The sequence below is a fragment of the Muscardinus avellanarius genome (assembly GCF_963383645.1).
Source record: "Muscardinus avellanarius genome assembly, chromosome: 19".
In the NCBI taxonomy this organism is placed as follows: Eukaryota; Metazoa; Chordata; class Mammalia; order Rodentia; family Gliridae; genus Muscardinus; species Muscardinus avellanarius.
Window position 1 is genome coordinate 7,704,560 of NC_137805.1, and position 17,474 is coordinate 7,722,033.

Here is a 17,474-nt window from a genome sequence, read left to right on the forward strand (position 1 = left end):
GTGGTGCTGGGTGGATTGTATTAGAACTCTTTCATCACAGGGGAAGCAAGTGGATTTGGACGGACCCTCTCTGCTTGCCATTTTGTGTCAGTCACTTCATCCACGGACTTCATGAAGCCCTCATTCACCAGCACCACCAAGGTGCTTTCAACAGAGAATTCACTTTAACGGGAACAAAATAAGGCACTGGGCTCAGAAAATGCAATGGTCATGCCAAGGCTCAGATGGAGTTAGCTTTACATAGTGACGGAAAGGTTTATGGAACATTTTAGTCAGAATGAAAACTGTGAGCCAGGACCTTGTGAAATGGGGAGAGACCTGGAACCCCAAGGAGGCGACACATGCTCTCACCGGCAGAGCCGTAGGTATTGCCTTGGCCAGATACGAGGCTCCTGGAACCAAGGATGGAAGGAGGAGGTGACCTTTGTAGCTGGGAATGCTGTATTTTTAGGCAATCACTTGTTATTTAGAAGTTCGTGAAGAAAAGGAAGCCATAGAGAAAATTTAAGTGGGTAATTCTAAGTTGTGTCTCTCCAAATTCTAGCTATATCATATGTTTTGGTGACTGTCTGCATTTTATTTTATTTTTTGGTGGTACTAGGGGTGGAACCCAGAGGCTTCCTACCTCTGGGCTATAATCCCAGACCTATTTTTTTTTTTAAATTTTATTTGGAAACAGGGTCTCACTAAGTTGCTGAGAGCCTCACTAAGTAGCTGAGGCTGGCTTCGAACCTGCGTAATCCTCCTGTCTCAGCCTCCCAAGTGCTGGGATTACAGGTGTGTGCCACCACGCCCAGCTACTTTCTGCATTTTATAAGTCTCATCTTCCTAGGGTAAAAGCCAAATATATTGTACCCCAACTCATGTGCAACTCGAGGACAGCCATGAGATCTGGTTTTAGTATGCAGTGGGCTTAGGTAGAGCTGCTTAGGCTATGGTCGGTCACGTGCTGGAAGTCAGACTCGGCAGGCGAGGACACAGGCCTCTCGCACCAGCCCTGAGCTTCACACATCAAATGAATGGCACAGACACCAAAGTTGTGCCATCTTGTGGCAGAGGCTGTCTAGTCTGGGCAGCTTCAGAACACAACTTTCTGGCCCTCTGCGAGATCCAGCAAACAACCTGGTATCTTTGGTCGACTTCTCTGCTAGATCCATTCTGGCTGGCCTCACACAGAGAAGAAACTGGATAAAGGATATCAGCAACGAAGGTTTCTGAGCACAAAGGGTTCCAAGCTGGGGACTATCACATTTTTGTTTTGATTCAAAAGGCCATCAGAACTGTGGATGAATTAGAAGGAAAATCAGGAGGCTATGGCAGAAATTCAAGAGCTCATTTTGAAGAACCCTGACCAAGGGCGTGACAACTGAAAAAAGAGAAGGCGTTAAGAAAAACAGGCAAATAATCCATATAAACCCAGGCTGCAAATATGCAGTTCGGTCAGTGAACACATAAGATCAGAAAAACAAATAAATATCAAGGACTAAGATTCTTTTTGTTAATTTTTGGACTATTAGTCCACCAAACCGTTAGGCAACATTCAATACTGAGCAAATTTGGGGAAAATATTAATGAGGTAGAACTGATGGGGACTGACAAGTTTAAAAAAATTTTCTTCCCTTATATTATTACTTTTTGCTTAATCTATTAAAATAACATCTCAGGTGATTATTGAAAAGAATGAAGCTATTGGCATATTTCTATCTGTTACTGCAAATAATCTTTGTATTCCTTTATGCAATTAAGGAAATTAGGCTCAAAGTCATGTATGTTGTTTTTATAAAGACAGCTCAAAGTATGAGCAGTATCATTAGAGCAGTGAGCTATGCTGTCAGCCTGAAGCCTTGAGCTTGTCCAGGGTTATACATCTAGTATATAGACCATACTGCAGCACGTTACGCTTACATGGTTCTGGAAGTGGAAAGATGGTAAAAAACTCATGGAAGTGAGAGAAGATGTCCAATTTATACAAATGCATACACCACACCCATTTGACTAAACTACGATTATAGCAATAACAACAACTTGACATTCAGAGAACATGGGCCTCAGATCTGACCATGAGGAGGACACAGGCCTGGCCTACGGTTAAGTGGCTCTGAAACTGCTTTTGAAAAAGGCATTCAAGGAAGACTACAGGCGTGGCGGAGAGCAGGAAGGTAGACGAAAGTCTAAAGGAACGTCTGCAAACGCATGCATTCAGTTTCGGGGTTAGTGGTCTGTTAACAATGAACACCACGAGCTGGTGGCATGCCGCTGCGGGTCCCGCCTTATCCCGCAGGTGTCTAGGTCTGCACAGCCCAGAGCATGGGGACCTTGTCGTCTACGGACGCAAGCCCTGTGGTGGAGACCGGTGAACGATGCTCATACTTTTGGGAGTTGACAGTTTAACAGGGCGGAAAGCAGGGTCCCCCATGCTCTAGAGTTAAGCAGCAAGGTAATTTAAAGAAAAGAGCCTAGGGCTGTCGAGGAGTCCAGAGCAAGGGAGAAGAGCAGGTGAACAAATGAGGACACAATTATAACGCAATGTGACAGATTATAAAAATGTTCAGTGCTAGGAAGAGGGAAACGGGAGAGGGGAGTGTGAGGAAGACTGCGGAAGTAATATTTGAGTTGGGTCTAAAGAGTTAAATAAGAGTTTGTGGATAAAAAAGCTTATAAAGGCACAGAGGTATAAAGAGTATGTATGTGTTTTCAGGAAATAGAAAACAGGGCAGGGAAGGCAAATTATGGCAATTCTCATCTTTGGTAAAAGAAGCTGAGATAGGACCACGTATAGGACTTACCACCTATACAAACGTGTATTAAGTATCTACTACAAGCCAGAGACTATACTTCATGCTGGAGAAAGAAGAGAAAATAAGGGAGGCAGAACCTGTTATTTTATTTAAGGTGTCTTACATATTGGAGGTAGATGGTCATCAAATGGTGTGAAGGGAATTTCAGGGGCTGAAGATCTGTGGACAGCACATAATTATGGGGAAGAAAACACTAGGTTCCAATACATGGTAGGACCCTAAAAAGACTAAAAAATAGAGATTCTGAAGAAAGGATTTAAATCTGTTATGGCTAGTGCAGGAAGGAAGACAAAAGCAATGCAAGGTGAGGCTGCGAGGAGGCTCCCCAGGGCCTTAGCCTCTCCACTGGAGGCCCTGGGGAGAGCCGGAATGGCTCTATTCAGAGGTGCACAAGATCAGGCTTGCGATTTGCTTAAACAAAGAGGGGCTGAGATGGCACACCCGCCGGAGGACAAGAAAGGAAGCGGCCTGTGTTTGTCAGGTGAAGTGGGAGCACGGACGGATTGGTGACTGCAGGGAAAGACACTGGCCGTCACGGCGTGAACTGCAAAAGACACACCGAGTTAAAGGTTCCCTGTTGTCAGATGTAGGAAGGAGGCGGAAGACGGTGCTCTTACGCCAAGTTTACTTGCAGAGGGATGTACGTAGCACAGCCTTTCTCCTCCAGTGTGCCCAACACAATGGATCAGAAACCTAAATAAAATTCTACAGAATTCCTTCTGTTTTTAGATTAAAAAAGAAAGCAAAAGCTCTCTGACAATGGATTCAGCAATGGTTTCTTAGATAAGACATCAAAAGCACAGACAATAAAAACAAGTAAATTATTATATCAAAATTAAAAACTTTTTTTTTCTTTTTTCTTTTTGGTGGTACTGGGGTTCCTGGAAGCCCTTCTTCCTCCGGGCTACACTCCCAGACCTATTTTATATTTTTGAAAGAGGGTCTCTTACGCCAGCACGGCTGGCTTCGAACCTGCGCGATCCTCCTGTCTCTGCCTCCCAAGCGCGGGGATTACAAGCGTGCGCCACCACGCCCGGCGTAAAATTAAAAACTTTTGAGTGCCAAAGTATGCTATCAAGAGAGTAAAAAAGCAAACCACAAAATGGGAAAATTACTTCCAATCATATATCAAATTAATATGCAGAATATGTAAAGAACTCCTCAAAAAAACACAAAAACTCGTAACTCAAAAACCATAAAGACAATTAAAAATGGACAAAGGATATAAAGAAACATTTATCCAAAGACAATAAACTAATGGCCAATAAGCATATGAAACAGTTAGCATGACTAATCATTATGAAAATCAAAACCACAATTAAGCCTGGCATGTTGGTGTACATCTATCTCTAATCTCAGCAATTGGGAGGCTAAGACGGGAGGATCACAGGTTTGAGGCCAGCTTTTCAAAAATAAAAAATAGAAAGGGCTGGAGATGTAGCCCAGAGGTAGAATGCCTCTGGGTTCAATCCACAGTACCAAAAAAAAAAAAAAAAAAAAACCAAAAAACAAAACAAAACAAAAAAAAACCCATGAGATATGGTTTCACATATATTAGAATGGCTATTATCAAAATAACAAAAAATAAGTGTTGGCAGAAATGTAGAAAAAGTGGCGGCCTGTGTGCTGCTGGTGGGCCTGTAAAATGATGTAGTCACTAGATAAAGCAATATGGCGGTGCCTCAAAAAAATTAAACACAATTACCATGTGATTCAGCAACTCTACTTCTAGGTATATATCCAAAAGGACTGAAAGCAGACACTTGGAAAGATAATGCTTATAGCAGTATTATTCCCAACAGCCAAAAAGTGGAGACAACCCAAATTTCCACTGATTAGGAAATGGGTAAACAGAATGTGGCATGCATTAGACTATTTTAATGGAATATTATTCAGACTTAAAAAGAAATGAGATGTTGATAAATGCTACAACATGAACTTTCAAAACATTATGTTCAGTGAAATAAGCCAGACAAACAAAGGACAAATACTGTATGATTCCACTTACATGAGGTACGTAGGGCAGTCAAATTCGTAGAGCCCCAAAGCAGAATGTTTTCTGGGGCCAGGGGGAGGAAACAATGGGGAATTATTTAGATGATTGTATAATAATGTGAGCAAGCTTACGTAAGGCTTCGACGGTGCACACTCGAAAAATGGTCAAAATGGTAACTTTGATGTCATGTATATTTTGCCACAACAAAGAAAAGTTCTAAAACATGGTGATGTGTGTGAAAGGACCTTCATAATATATTAGACAGAAAAAAGAGGCTACAAAGTTGTACACACAGTAAGATCACTTTTCTGTCTAAAAACAAACATCTTCCCCACATAGGCCCAAGAAAGACTTTGATTTTCCTTTTGGGGCCAGAATTGTAAGAGGCTGGGGAATCGAATGTTTAGTTTCTTTGACTCGGAAGTCAAGGAAGGCATGGGGGAGGCTGGTTGAGAATCGTACAGACCAAGCCACTACAGTGCTGCCCACGCCAGAGTGAGATCTTGGAATCCTCTTTTGTACCCGCTAGAAAGTGGAACCAGCCAGGCCTGCTGGGTATAAAGACTGCAAATTCTTATGGCTTTCTCAAAATTTGTGTGCCAAGCCGGAAAGCATCATCTGAGCTGGGCATGGTGGCACACACTTATAGTCCTGGTACTTATGGCCAGCCTCAGCAACTCAGTGAGGCTCTTCACAACTTAGTGAGAACTTGTTTCAAAATAAAAGTAAAATAAAATGAGGCTGGAGGTGTAGCTCAGAGGTAGAATGCCCCTGGAATCAATCTCCAGTACTGAGAAAGAAAGAAAGAAAGAAAGAAAGAAAGAAAGAAAGAAAGAAAGAAAGAAAGAAAGAAAGAAAGAAAGAAAGAAAGAAAGCGAGCAAGCATCATTTAACACAATACTGTTTAGACTAAAAATTCCATATGTTTAAGGGTTTCTGTAGGGAAAACATTAATCTGTCCACCTACTTGTCATCTATACCACAGTGAACATTTCAGATGAAGGAAGCCTTCAGAGAGGGTACTGTTTTTCCTAAAGAGGGGTTGCATTAGCTGAATCAGACTCACAGCAATGTAGCCAATGATATGTTGACTCAAAGCTGGGTACAATGGCAAATGCCTGTAATCGCAGAACTTGAGCAGTGAGACAAGAGGATTGCAGGTTTGAGGCCAGCCTCAGTAACTTAGTGAGGCCCTCAGCCACTTACTGAAACTCTGTTTCAAAATAAAAATAAAATAGAATGAGGGGTGTAGCTTGGAGATGGATAGAATGCCTGTGCTTTGGGGCTCAATTCCTAGTACCCAAAGAAAAAAAAACAGAGAGAGAGAGAGACAGAGACAGGGACAGAGAGTCAGAGACAGAAAGTCAGAGTCAGAGTCAGAGTCAGAGTCAGAGTCAGAGTCACGAGAGGAGAGGAGAGGAGAGGAGAGGAGAGGAGAGGAGAGGAGAGGAGAGGAGAGGAGAGGAAAGAATATGAATGAAAAACCCAACACTGACAGAGTAGGAGGTAGAGGAACATTGGGGTGAAAAGTCAGAGAGCCGGGTCTGGGTTGAGGTTCTGCCAGTTATTACCCAAGTCCTCTTGTTCAACACTTGACTATATCTATGTACCAGTCACTGAGTTAAGCACTGGTGGGGGGAAGAAACGACACTAAATAAATGAGAGTCGGTCCCCAGGAAGATGACCTTTGACTTGGGCAAGCCACATAATTTTGCAGATTCTCAATTTTTTCATGTATAACTCAAAAATATTACCATGTATTGTGTCCTTAGGAAACGGACAGAATCTGGGCCTTGGTGCCCTTCATGTTTGGGGGCTGGTTAAGTCCTTCTTGGAGGCAGAGCCGTGTGCGCGCTGTAGGATACGGTGTCATCCCTGGATCTACCCACTATGGGACAGTAGTACTACCCCCTAGCCCGTGTAGACAACCCATACTGTCCCAGGCATTACTCAATGTTCCCCCAGAATAAAACTGCCCCATTTGAGAACCTCTGAAATAGGGTGGCATATAGGAAAACATTTTCTAAAAGTATAAAACCCTAAATCAATATGTCAGCATTAATATAAATCCATTTGTAAGATTACTTGTCAAAAATAACTTTAAAAATTTATAGTTTCCTGAGGAATGTTTTATTTGCTATTTTTATATATTTTGCTTACCATTAAAAGCCCTTCAGGGCTTTCTGGTTAATTTTCTTTACCCAAACAAAAGTATCTTCATCACAGCATACTTTTTAAATGTGTCACGATACTAACATGACAGTCATAGCCAAATATAATCGCCATCTCTACAGAGCAGAAATTTTATTTTCTTTGTCCAAAATCAAAGTGTACTGTGCCTACCTTTTAAGGACAAGGGATGGGATCTTGTGAATTCTGTATTTGATGGCTTGTGCTGTTTACGGACTTCCAAGTACTCCTTCACTCTTGAATCAATGGTTTCTTTTAACAGCAAACAGACTTCCTAAATTAAAAAAGTGGGTATAATTTTCTAATTTAAAGCAACGCAAAAAAAGTTAACATCCTACACATTAAAAGCCAGTGCTAAACGTTCATTTTATTTGCTTCTTAATTTAGCTATGAATGTTGCGAGGAACGTTATACGTGCTTGTGAATAGCACTGCTGATTTAAATAACTACCAAAGTTTGTTCAAGACCGTGATGCTGGTTCACCATGGGGTCTGAGAAATCCATTTCTTTCCCTCTGGCCCAGTTTTCACAGAAGGAAGATTACAAATCTTACTTCAGTGTAAAAATGAGGGTGGCATGGTGATAGGAGAGTGCAGTAAAGTATGTTTTCATATGAACATCGGTCCATTGTTGTGCTGTGGTGAAGAGAAGAGAAAGTCAAACGAAAGCAACACTGCTGACTGCATTGGCCCCGGGAAGACGTCTGCCCACAGTGTGGAAGGGGAAGGAGTGAGAAGTAAGACACTCTCGCACACTGCTGGTGCAGATAGCACGGGGGACCCGGATCAGCCTGGGCAGCAGGAGGTTGACCCCTAGTCCCCGAACTGCCCTCAGCCTACAAGCAGTGTTGCAAGCCCTTCCCATGGGGGAGAGGGCCAGAAACAGTGAGGTTTACACAAACATTTCCCAGGTTCCAAAAAGTTTTTAATATAAACAGCCTCCTACTAAATAGTACTTATGTTATGAACATACTAAGAAGTATGTTCGTTAGTTTCTGGCCTCGGGTTTATAAATCTAGTGAAGAAGGGAGAGAGCTTTGAACAGTGAGTTAAGTAGAGAACTGGAAATGGGTAATCTGATTTATTTCTATATTTGTGTTAATGATACTACATAGGCTCATTTGCTTTTGTTAAAACTGTACTCTATGCTAAGCCTGGTGGGGCACACTTGTAATCACAGTACTTGGGAGGCCGAGACAAGAGGACTGCAAGTTCTTGGCCAGCCTCAGCAACTTAGGGAGGCCCTCTGCAACTTACTGAGACCCTGTCTCAAAATACAAAATGATATGGGGCTGGGGGTAGAGCTCAGAGGCAGAATGTTCCTTGGTTCAATCTGCAGTACAACAAAACTGCAGCCACTATACTCTATTCATCTATTAATTATCAAAATAATTTATCTTCCTTTATTTTTCTAAAGTAGATTTAACATTTATTAGGTAACAGAAATCAGGTTTTTTTTTTTAATCTCAACTTCAGCAAACCATAGCATTAATTAATTTATGGCTATGTCAACTGGCTTACATATTTGTGATGTTTACCAAAAGAAAAACAAAAATTCAAAAGTCCAACCAAATATGGGGAAGATCCCCTGTGTAGCGATCTCTGCGCTACCAGGAAAATGTAATCCAATGTAGGAGAAGTGGAGAGAAGTATACACAAAATTGCTATCTGAGGGCTGATGGGCCCTGGCTCAGTTCCCAAGGTCTGTGCAGCAGTCTCAGAGCTGCCGAGGTCACCCCAAACCTGTTTCGCTGGTTTCCTGCAGTGCCATCTTGGGCTGATCTCTCGGGATCTTCATAAATTAAAACATGGGCAAAGTGTTAAGCTGCTGTGCAGAGCAACAAAAGCAAACTTCTCCCTGACTGCAAATACCTGTGCTCCTCAAAGAGAACACGAGCTCCTCAACTTAACCTACAAATGGGAGTTTCTAGAGAAAATATGAACACGGGTCTCCTCTCCCTTGCTTTTCATATCCTAAAATACAGTGCCATGTGGAATTCAGAGAGATCCCTCTCCAGCTGAATGTCTTGGCACTGTTCACACAACAGAAAAACAGCCTTGCCCTCGACTGTTGTTTTAACAATTAAAGAATTTTGCTTCACATGCAGGGCTCAACTATGACTGATATACAAAATATGTGAAAGACATACATGGAAACAAGGATTGTTAAAATTTGGCCATAAATACCCTATAAGGCTAGAACTAAAAATAGTGTGACAAAAAATAGAGCACAGGCCCAAGTTTCTCCCTAGCGCTACAAAGCTCTTGTCCTTCTGGGAACGAAAGGTAGCCACACACGGTCTGCTCAAGGTCCTCCAGGAGCCGACCAGGCCGCACTCTGCAAAGCAGTCTCTGCAGAACAATGCACGGACAGAAGAACGGCCAGCCACATCCGAGGGGCAGATGAGAAGGCCATCTTCATAGCAATGCGCAACCGGGAGGTGCATGCCGCATCTCCAGGCGAACAGGGGCTTTGCTTCACTTTCCTAAGTGTACACATGGACCAGTTTCAATCTGACTGCTTGGGTACAAAGACTACTCGTGCTAGACTCAAAGTAAACATGCTGAACACATGAGATTCGTCGCTTTTCTTGGACTTTCACTATATGGTGACTGCAAAATGCAATCAAACTGGTTGCTCATGAAATAAATCCCAATTGTGAGATGATCAAATGATAAAAAACGATGAAAACATTGAGTAACTTTTCTTGACCTAGCTCTTCTCTAGCTCCCTCTCTTCCTTTTTGTGGTACTAAGGATTTCACCCAGGGACATTCTACTTCTGAGCTATACCCCCAACCCTGTGTTTTTTTTAAATTTTTTTAAAAAAGGATTTCCCTAAGGAGCTGATGACCTCACCAAGTTGCTGAGGCTGGCCTTGAACCCGTGATCCTCCTCTCTCAGCCTTCCAAGTACTGGGATTACAGGTATATGTCACCATGCCTGGCTAGCCCTCTTCTTGAGACACACACAAATTACTGCAGAGCAATTTTAATGTCAGTGAAAATGTACTTTAAGGGAGGAACTTAAAGGCTCCAAACCCTGTACCTTGAGAGGAAGCGTGCTCACTGGCGTGACCTGCGCTGAGCCTCACTTTGCAGGTCCTGTCGTGCCCTGCACATCTAAGTCACGCCTCCCTGCCTGAACTAGGTACTAAGCTGGAGCGACGCACCTACGTGTGGCACCTCGAAGAAACGCAGGCTCATGCTTTGCCTAGGAGGTGATTCACACACCAAGGGCTTTAAAACATTCCATATCAACTACCTCTTAGGTAAAACTGGCTAATCAGCAACACAAAAGTTCTAAGGCCAAAGTGGTAAAGCTGATAGACAATGCAGAAAAAGCTGGGCCTGGAATAGTAGATGCTGGAACTCTGTACATCAGGTCAGAAGCCTTCCTGGTACGGTCCCCTTGGGTGACATATGAATCACTTTGGGGGGATGAATGAACTGATTTGAATCATAGAGACATGTGTTGGGAAGCTGAAGCCTGAAAGAATATGAAGACGAGTTTCCAGAAGTCCATGTTAGCTGGTTAGATCTTTTTTGTGTGTGTGTGGGTCTGGGGATGGAACCAGAGGCATTTGACCTCTGAGCTACACCCCCTGCCCATTTTTTTTTTTTTTTATTCTTAATTCTGAACAGGGTCTCGCTGAGTTGCAGAGGGCCTCACTAAGTAGCTGAGGCTGTCTGTGAACCGCGATCCTCCGGTCTCGGCCTCCCAAATGCTGGGATTACAAGCGTGTGCCACCACGCCCGGCTTAGCTGGTTAGATCTTAAGTCCAGAAGGGGAGAGTCCACGGTTAATTACCTGAACAATAAATTCCTTCACATTGAACCTTGTGCCTTCCTTCTCTCAGAGTCAGGTCACGGGGTATTCTTTGCCAAATAAGGACAACAAAGTCCTGATGATAATTACCTTTTGATTGAAAATATCCTAATTTTTTATTGAAAACAATGATCGCAGAATTTTTGGGTTAAAGCCAGTGTCAGTAGTTTCATCTCTATATATTACATTTTAAGAAAACTTATTGTTCTAAAATGTAGTTGTGACAACTGCCTATCACGGAGAAAACAAAGTGCAATAGTATTTCAAAAATTACATTAAACCTGCTACCTGACTACACCTGCCGTCTTTGGTAAAGCTGGATCTGGAAGAGGAAGACAGCACATGATATGACTAAGCATGAGGGTGGGTAGCGGAACGTTGGGCGGGGAGGGACGCAGCAGTCTCTGTTCAAACCCCTTCATTGAGGCTGCAGCTCAGGAAGGTCCAACATCATCTAATTGACCCTTGATCAACACAGCGCAGGCCAGTTCCCCTACACAGTGGTAAATCGGAGTGTAGCTTCTTACTCCCTAAAAACTTGACTACAGATACCCTACTGCTGACTAGTAGCCTTGCCAATGACACAAACAGTTTACACATATTTCGAATGGTATAAGTATTATATGTGGTGACAAATACGGAGAACCATGAACTCACTTGCTACTGTGATATGCAATGTATTAGAAAGACAAACTACTCGTGCAGAGATGCCCGGCGCACACGGCGTTTTCAGCAGATACGACACCTGAGCTCACGGTGCTGGCGAAGGTGGCCTAGGAAGTCTGAGAGCGGAGTAGTGTGTACTGTATTAATTTTGTGCAATTATAACTTAAAACTACATCATTATGTTTCCCTCAACTGTGAGTGACGTGTACAGTCTGCGTTTGTGTGACTTTTAATAAATTTTAACTTTTGCAATGATGTATATATTTTATGGTAGTAAGTGATAAAAAAAAACTATTATCTACATATATTTTATGCATTCGTGACATACAAATTATTCTCAATATTTCTAGGCTGTGAGATTTGTCTGAAAGTGTTTTCAAACAGCCATAAATCTCCAAAGATAAATTCCTTTGACAAGTGAGCGCAAGCAGTCAGTTCGAGCCTGTGTTGTTCAAGGGCCAACGACATCTCCACACTGGACTGTTCCTTCAGTGCCCGAGAAACAGAACAGAAGAGTCAAGTGTCTTCTCACGAGTCAAAGGCCAAGACAAGGAAAGGGCGGCAGCAAAGAAAAGGTGAAGATTTCAGACAGGCGTGAAAGATCAGCTGCCTTAACCTCCCCACCCACTCCAGATGCCCAACCACCCTCCACAAACAGCCATATCAATGTTCCAGCATGTCTGGAATAGTTCATTTAACTTCATATTATTAAATAGAAAACCCTTTCCCTCAAAACAAAGGGGTAGGCAATTTGAGGTTTACGTAATAGAGTTGAGGATGAAGATACAGCTCAGTATTAGAATGTTTGCCTAGCATATGCAAGGCCCTGGGTTCCATCCCCAGTACCATAACAGATGGATGGATGGATGGATGGATGGATGGATGGATGGATGGATGATGGATGGGAGGATGGATAGCATACAAAGTATATGGATATTTTAGTGTCAGGGGGAGGGGTGAATATATGTTTTTGTCATTGTGAATACAATAGTTATGTGAATACAAAAGTGTTAAATACTGCTCAATTTTTTTCCCCACTAATGGAAATGAAAACGGAAAAGATCTAGTACTCTTTCTAGCAGCTGGAGCTACTTGTACTTAAGTAGTAAAAAGTTTTGTACCTCTTTCTTCTGTTCTGAAAACCAGCTGGTATCTTTGTTTGAACCTTGTGGCGATACATGAAGATCCACGAGGACAGCAAAACCCCCACACTGGAAGACATTAATGGAAGAGTCAGTGTCTGAAATGGAGAAAATCTCACAAACTCCTGCGTGGCTGCTCATGGGATGACAACAAAATTCACAGCTTAACAGAAATTTTGCTATGGGTCAGGGCTACAGATTGCAATCTACTACATTTCCCAAGTTTAGAATGTATAGTGGAACAGCTACGAAGAAATACGAGGTTAATCAGAACAGAAATGACTTCACCTTCGCGCCACATCTTGAAAGGGGGTGCCCAGACGTACCAGTGGCAACTAAAGAACTATCAAACACTGTTAAGCAGGTCAGTATTAGGTAAACTTCAGAAAAGAATGATTCTGTGCAAGGCCCAGGAAATCTTCTAGGTAGGAAAGAACAGATATAAAAATAATGCATTTTTAGACAAAGAATTGGCTGGGACACATATCTTGGAATAGAAACAGAAGCCTGGAAGACTGAAAAAGAACCAGGGAAAGGAAGGCAGACGTTCAATGCTGATGAGCAAACGTCAACAAAGTTTCATTAACATGTTCTATAAACTGTACAAGCCGCCTCCGCTCTTATTCTACTTGCACTTTTGAATAAAGAAGTATTCTATAGCTATGCTGTTCAATATGATAGCGAAAGCCATATGTGGCTACCAGACACTCAAAATGTGACTAGTGTGACTGGGAAGTTAAAATTTTAGTTTAATTTAATCTTAATCACCCCATGTGTCTAGTGGCTGTGTACTACACAGCACGCCTATAGATCCTGTGATAAGTCCTGACCCCTTACAAATAATCTCTGAGACTCACATGATTAACTGTGAACAAATTAATTTGAAAAGGAATGGACAACCAAGGCTATAGACTGGGGATGTCTAACGCGTCTGGTGGTTACAGGCCACAGGTAAATTTGTTTTTGTACCTCTCTGGGATAACTAGTGTTGTCTTTTGTTTGTTTGTTTGTTTAAAAATTCTGTACTATAACTTAATGGTGAAAAAAGTAGGTTCAACCAATGGTGTTAAAACAACAGATATAAATATAGAAAGAAAATAAAGCTTGATACCTGGCTCATATCATACACAAAAAATTTAAGATTGATTATAGACCAAAATGTAAAAGCCAAAAACAATCTTTCTGACCTTTAGGGCAAGAAAAGATTTCTTACATAGGATTCAGAAGGCACTAAATATTAAAATTGTTAAATTGGACATTGTCAAAATTAAAAATTTATGTTCACAAAATATTAGTTAAATGAATATGCATGCCAAAGACTAGAAAAATATATTTGTAAAAACATATATCTGACATAAAGGACTGTATCCAAAATAAAGAACCTTTACACACTGATATAAAAAAACAAATAGTCCAAGCTTGTTGGTCAAGACCTTTGACCAACACCAAATGTTGGAAGGTAGAGAGCCAAAACCCACACACACTGCGAGCAGAAGTGTAAAATGGTTTAGCCATCTTGGTGGGTGACGATCAATTTCTTATAGCTAGATATATACTTATTGATTGGGTAAGCCAACGATTCCACTCCAGGTATTTATCCAAGAGACAGAAAACTTAAGAATGCCCAAAGATGTGTATGCGAATGCTCATAGAAATTCTATTCATAACCCAAACTGAAGGAGCCTATCAAGAGGAGAATAAACACATTGTGTTACATTCTCACAATGGGATGCTACTCATTAAGCTACTGACAGAGACAGCATGGATTCATCTCAAAAACGTTATATTTGAGCAAAAGAACCAAACCAAAGTAATACAAACTGCATAGTTATTTATATGAGCTATAAAATAGCAGAATCAATATATGGTAAAAGCAATCAGAATGGAAACTTCCTAAAGAAGAACTGGCACAAAGAAATTCTGTGTGCCAATAAAAATATTTTGTCTTGACTAAGTATCTTGGGTGTACATCTAAAATCAGTTCCTTTTGCTGCACTTAAATTATACATCAATAATAATTTTGGGGGGCATTTGGATCAAACCCAAAGACATTATCCCTTTGAGTTACAACCCCAGCCCCATTTTATGTTTTATTTTGAAACAGGGTCTTGCGAGGTTGATGAGAGTCTCAATACTTGCTGAGGCTGGCCTTACGACTAAAATTCTCCTTTCTCAGCCTCTCAAGTACTGAGATTATAAGCATGCAGCACCATGTTTGGCTCAATAGTAATTTTTATACTGAGTATAAAATGCATTCATATTCGTTAGCAGTTATTTAAAATGTAGGTCTTCTATCACTGAAAATGTACAGGTATATTGTCTCTATGATATCAAACAGTATACTATGGACTACTAAACTTCTCAATTTAATGTACTGAAACCAGGATCTTATTTTAATAAGAGCAAACTGAAAAGAATATTAGAATGCAATAAAAAATAACAATGTGTCATATGGTAATACTGAGGACTGTTTCATGAGACATCAATGTGTGTGTGTGCAGAGTTATAACGGAAAGCCTATTTCTTATTGTGGGCTATGGTAAAAATTGTTTGAAAATAACCACACTCAAGTATAACGTTAGGTTTAAAATTTCCTCTCAACTGTTGACTATAGATTTAACCTTTAAGGAGGATGCTGCCACCAGGTGGAGGCCGCAGGCCACAACGATGCCAGGGCATATTAACCTTGAATGTGCCAGCCACGAAGCTCAGACTGTTTTCAAAGGCATGAAACACAATGCGCAGGGTTATAAGGGAAACTGTTTATGAGAAAGCACGGCTAGCAAAATAAAACAAATCTGTGATCTAGTAATATATGGCTTTTGTCACACAGTGGTAGATCTAGTGACCACTCAAGTCCAAAGCAATGGAGAACACAAATAAGAGCTTGAGAATTCAGCAACAACCATAATGTGAAAAGAGCTGTAATGGCTAATATTGAGAGCTATCACTAATACTATTGTATTCCAAATCCTACATTCATAAGAAAAAGAAACTGACATTTATTATAACTGAGTCAAAATACAGATAACTTTTTTCCCCATCCAACTTCACCAAAAATGAAATTCTGTCATGGGCCGACTGAGATTCTGGAACTGCAGCCCCTCCAAGGCAGGGGTGCACCTCATGAACATTTCCTGTAGGTGCTCCACCTTGATTCTTATCTAAACCAAATATTCTCCTTCTCCTTCATTAGCAAAACAGCTCTTGAAGTTGGACAGACAGACGGACAGAGGGAGGGAGGGAGGGAGGGAGGGAGAGAGAGAGAGAGAGAGAAACAACTTACATAATAGAATCACAGTAACTTTCCTAAGAAACAGTAAGGTCCAGTTTGGCATTTTTCTCACTGCCTTATGACTTTCATCACAAATAACCCACTGTAAATTTAATTACAAACAGATGGATTTCAATGTCTTTTCTTTTAAAAAATGAATGGTGGATGCTTACTCAGGTGATCAAACAGTCCTGTGTTTCTGAGGACTCCACCGCTGGGCAGGCAGTCCCTTCCCAGCAGTCCAGAGTTCTCCAGCAGGAGCTGCTCAAAGTCCCATACTAATCAGAGGAATTTGACTTTCTAAGGCTCCCTGCTCTCAAGGCTTGGTTTCTTTCCTCCCAAGAGTAAACTGAAGTGAAAAAAAATTCTTCCACAGCAGGCGGCACACAGGCAGCCTCCCATTCCACTCCTCCTCAATTAGGAGGAGGCTGTTGTGCTTGCAGAACATTAACTCTCCAGCTCTCTTGGAGAGGAACTTGGTAACCATCGCGCCCTTCTCAGGCCAGAGCTGGTCACCACACAGAGGCCACGTTCCCTCTCTGACAGCCCAAAGGCTCCTAGAAGGCCTCGCTTGCCATGCCCTGGGCCGTGCTGTGCATCTGCACGCCAGGATCTGGTACCCCCACCACATCTGGAGTCTCCCCCAACTCCTCCTTTCCCTGGCCCTCCGGAATTGGCCACCTCATCTTGTCACCTTTATTTCTCAAAGCATTCTCAAACACACCCTTCCTCTCTTCTGTCACGCTCACTTCATCTCCCTTTGGAATATGACAGCCACCCCACAGCCAACATCCTCCATGCCAAGCCACCGGTGCTGCAGCTCTGAGCAAGGCCCTGCCCTCCTGCCGGCTCCCACTGCCCCCGATCCTCTGCCTAGAAGCCTTACTGCCCCCGAGCACTGTGGACTCTATGCGGACCTGAAGCCTAGCAGGAGTGTGGGCAGCTCAGCGAAGCCTTTCTGAACAACTTATCTCCCCCTCCTCTGGACTGGACACGCTCTTCATGTGCTCACGGGCTTCTGTGTTAAGTGACTAGTCCATGGAGGGTCCTCCCTGCAAGACCACAAGGGCCAATGGGGACAGGGTCCACACCTCTGCTGACTCTCCATCCCGGTGATCACCACAGCTGCCGCCCACAGAACACGCTTCATATTTAACAAAGGAAGAAAGCCCGAATGAACAACTGTCAGAACCAAGCAGCCCTGTTTTTCGGACATATCCCCTCCTTATCTGCAAAGCGAGGGTTCTAGGGAACTTTTGGGGACAAGGCCAATCCTATTCACCCAGGATGCCGATGCAGTACAGAAAAACTTCCTTTCTCCTTTTCCTGGAATGGCAATAACTATGCAGTCACCAATGACAACCAGTCAGTTTTCAAATTCTGAAAATGAATATGAGGGCTGTATTATCTCACTGTAAACTCACTGCCAAGCAAGCATGCTAGTAATCCTTCCTAGCTCCGTCCTAAGAACGTCAGTGCTGCAACTTAACTTTCCCTATTTCCAAGTCTTCAGAGGTAGGAAACCCTGTCTTCTGATTTTCTATCAAGCATAACATCAAGGTGAAAATGTAACATGCCTCT

At 42.2% G+C, this 17,474-nt stretch overlaps 1 protein-coding gene across 1 annotated transcript in view; it reads right to left on the reverse strand.

Annotated features, from left to right (window-relative positions):
• Nucleotides 1-17,474, reverse strand: part of SLX4IP (SLX4 interacting protein) — a gene marked incomplete at both ends in the record, with an annotated part of 149,988 nt that overhangs the window by 54,966 nt on the left and 77,548 nt on the right. The window contains 2 exon segments of the mRNA XM_080716383.1: nucleotides 7,138-7,258; nucleotides 12,599-12,688. Coding sequence (XP_080572509.1) covers nucleotides 7,138-7,258; nucleotides 12,599-12,688 — 211 coding nt within the window.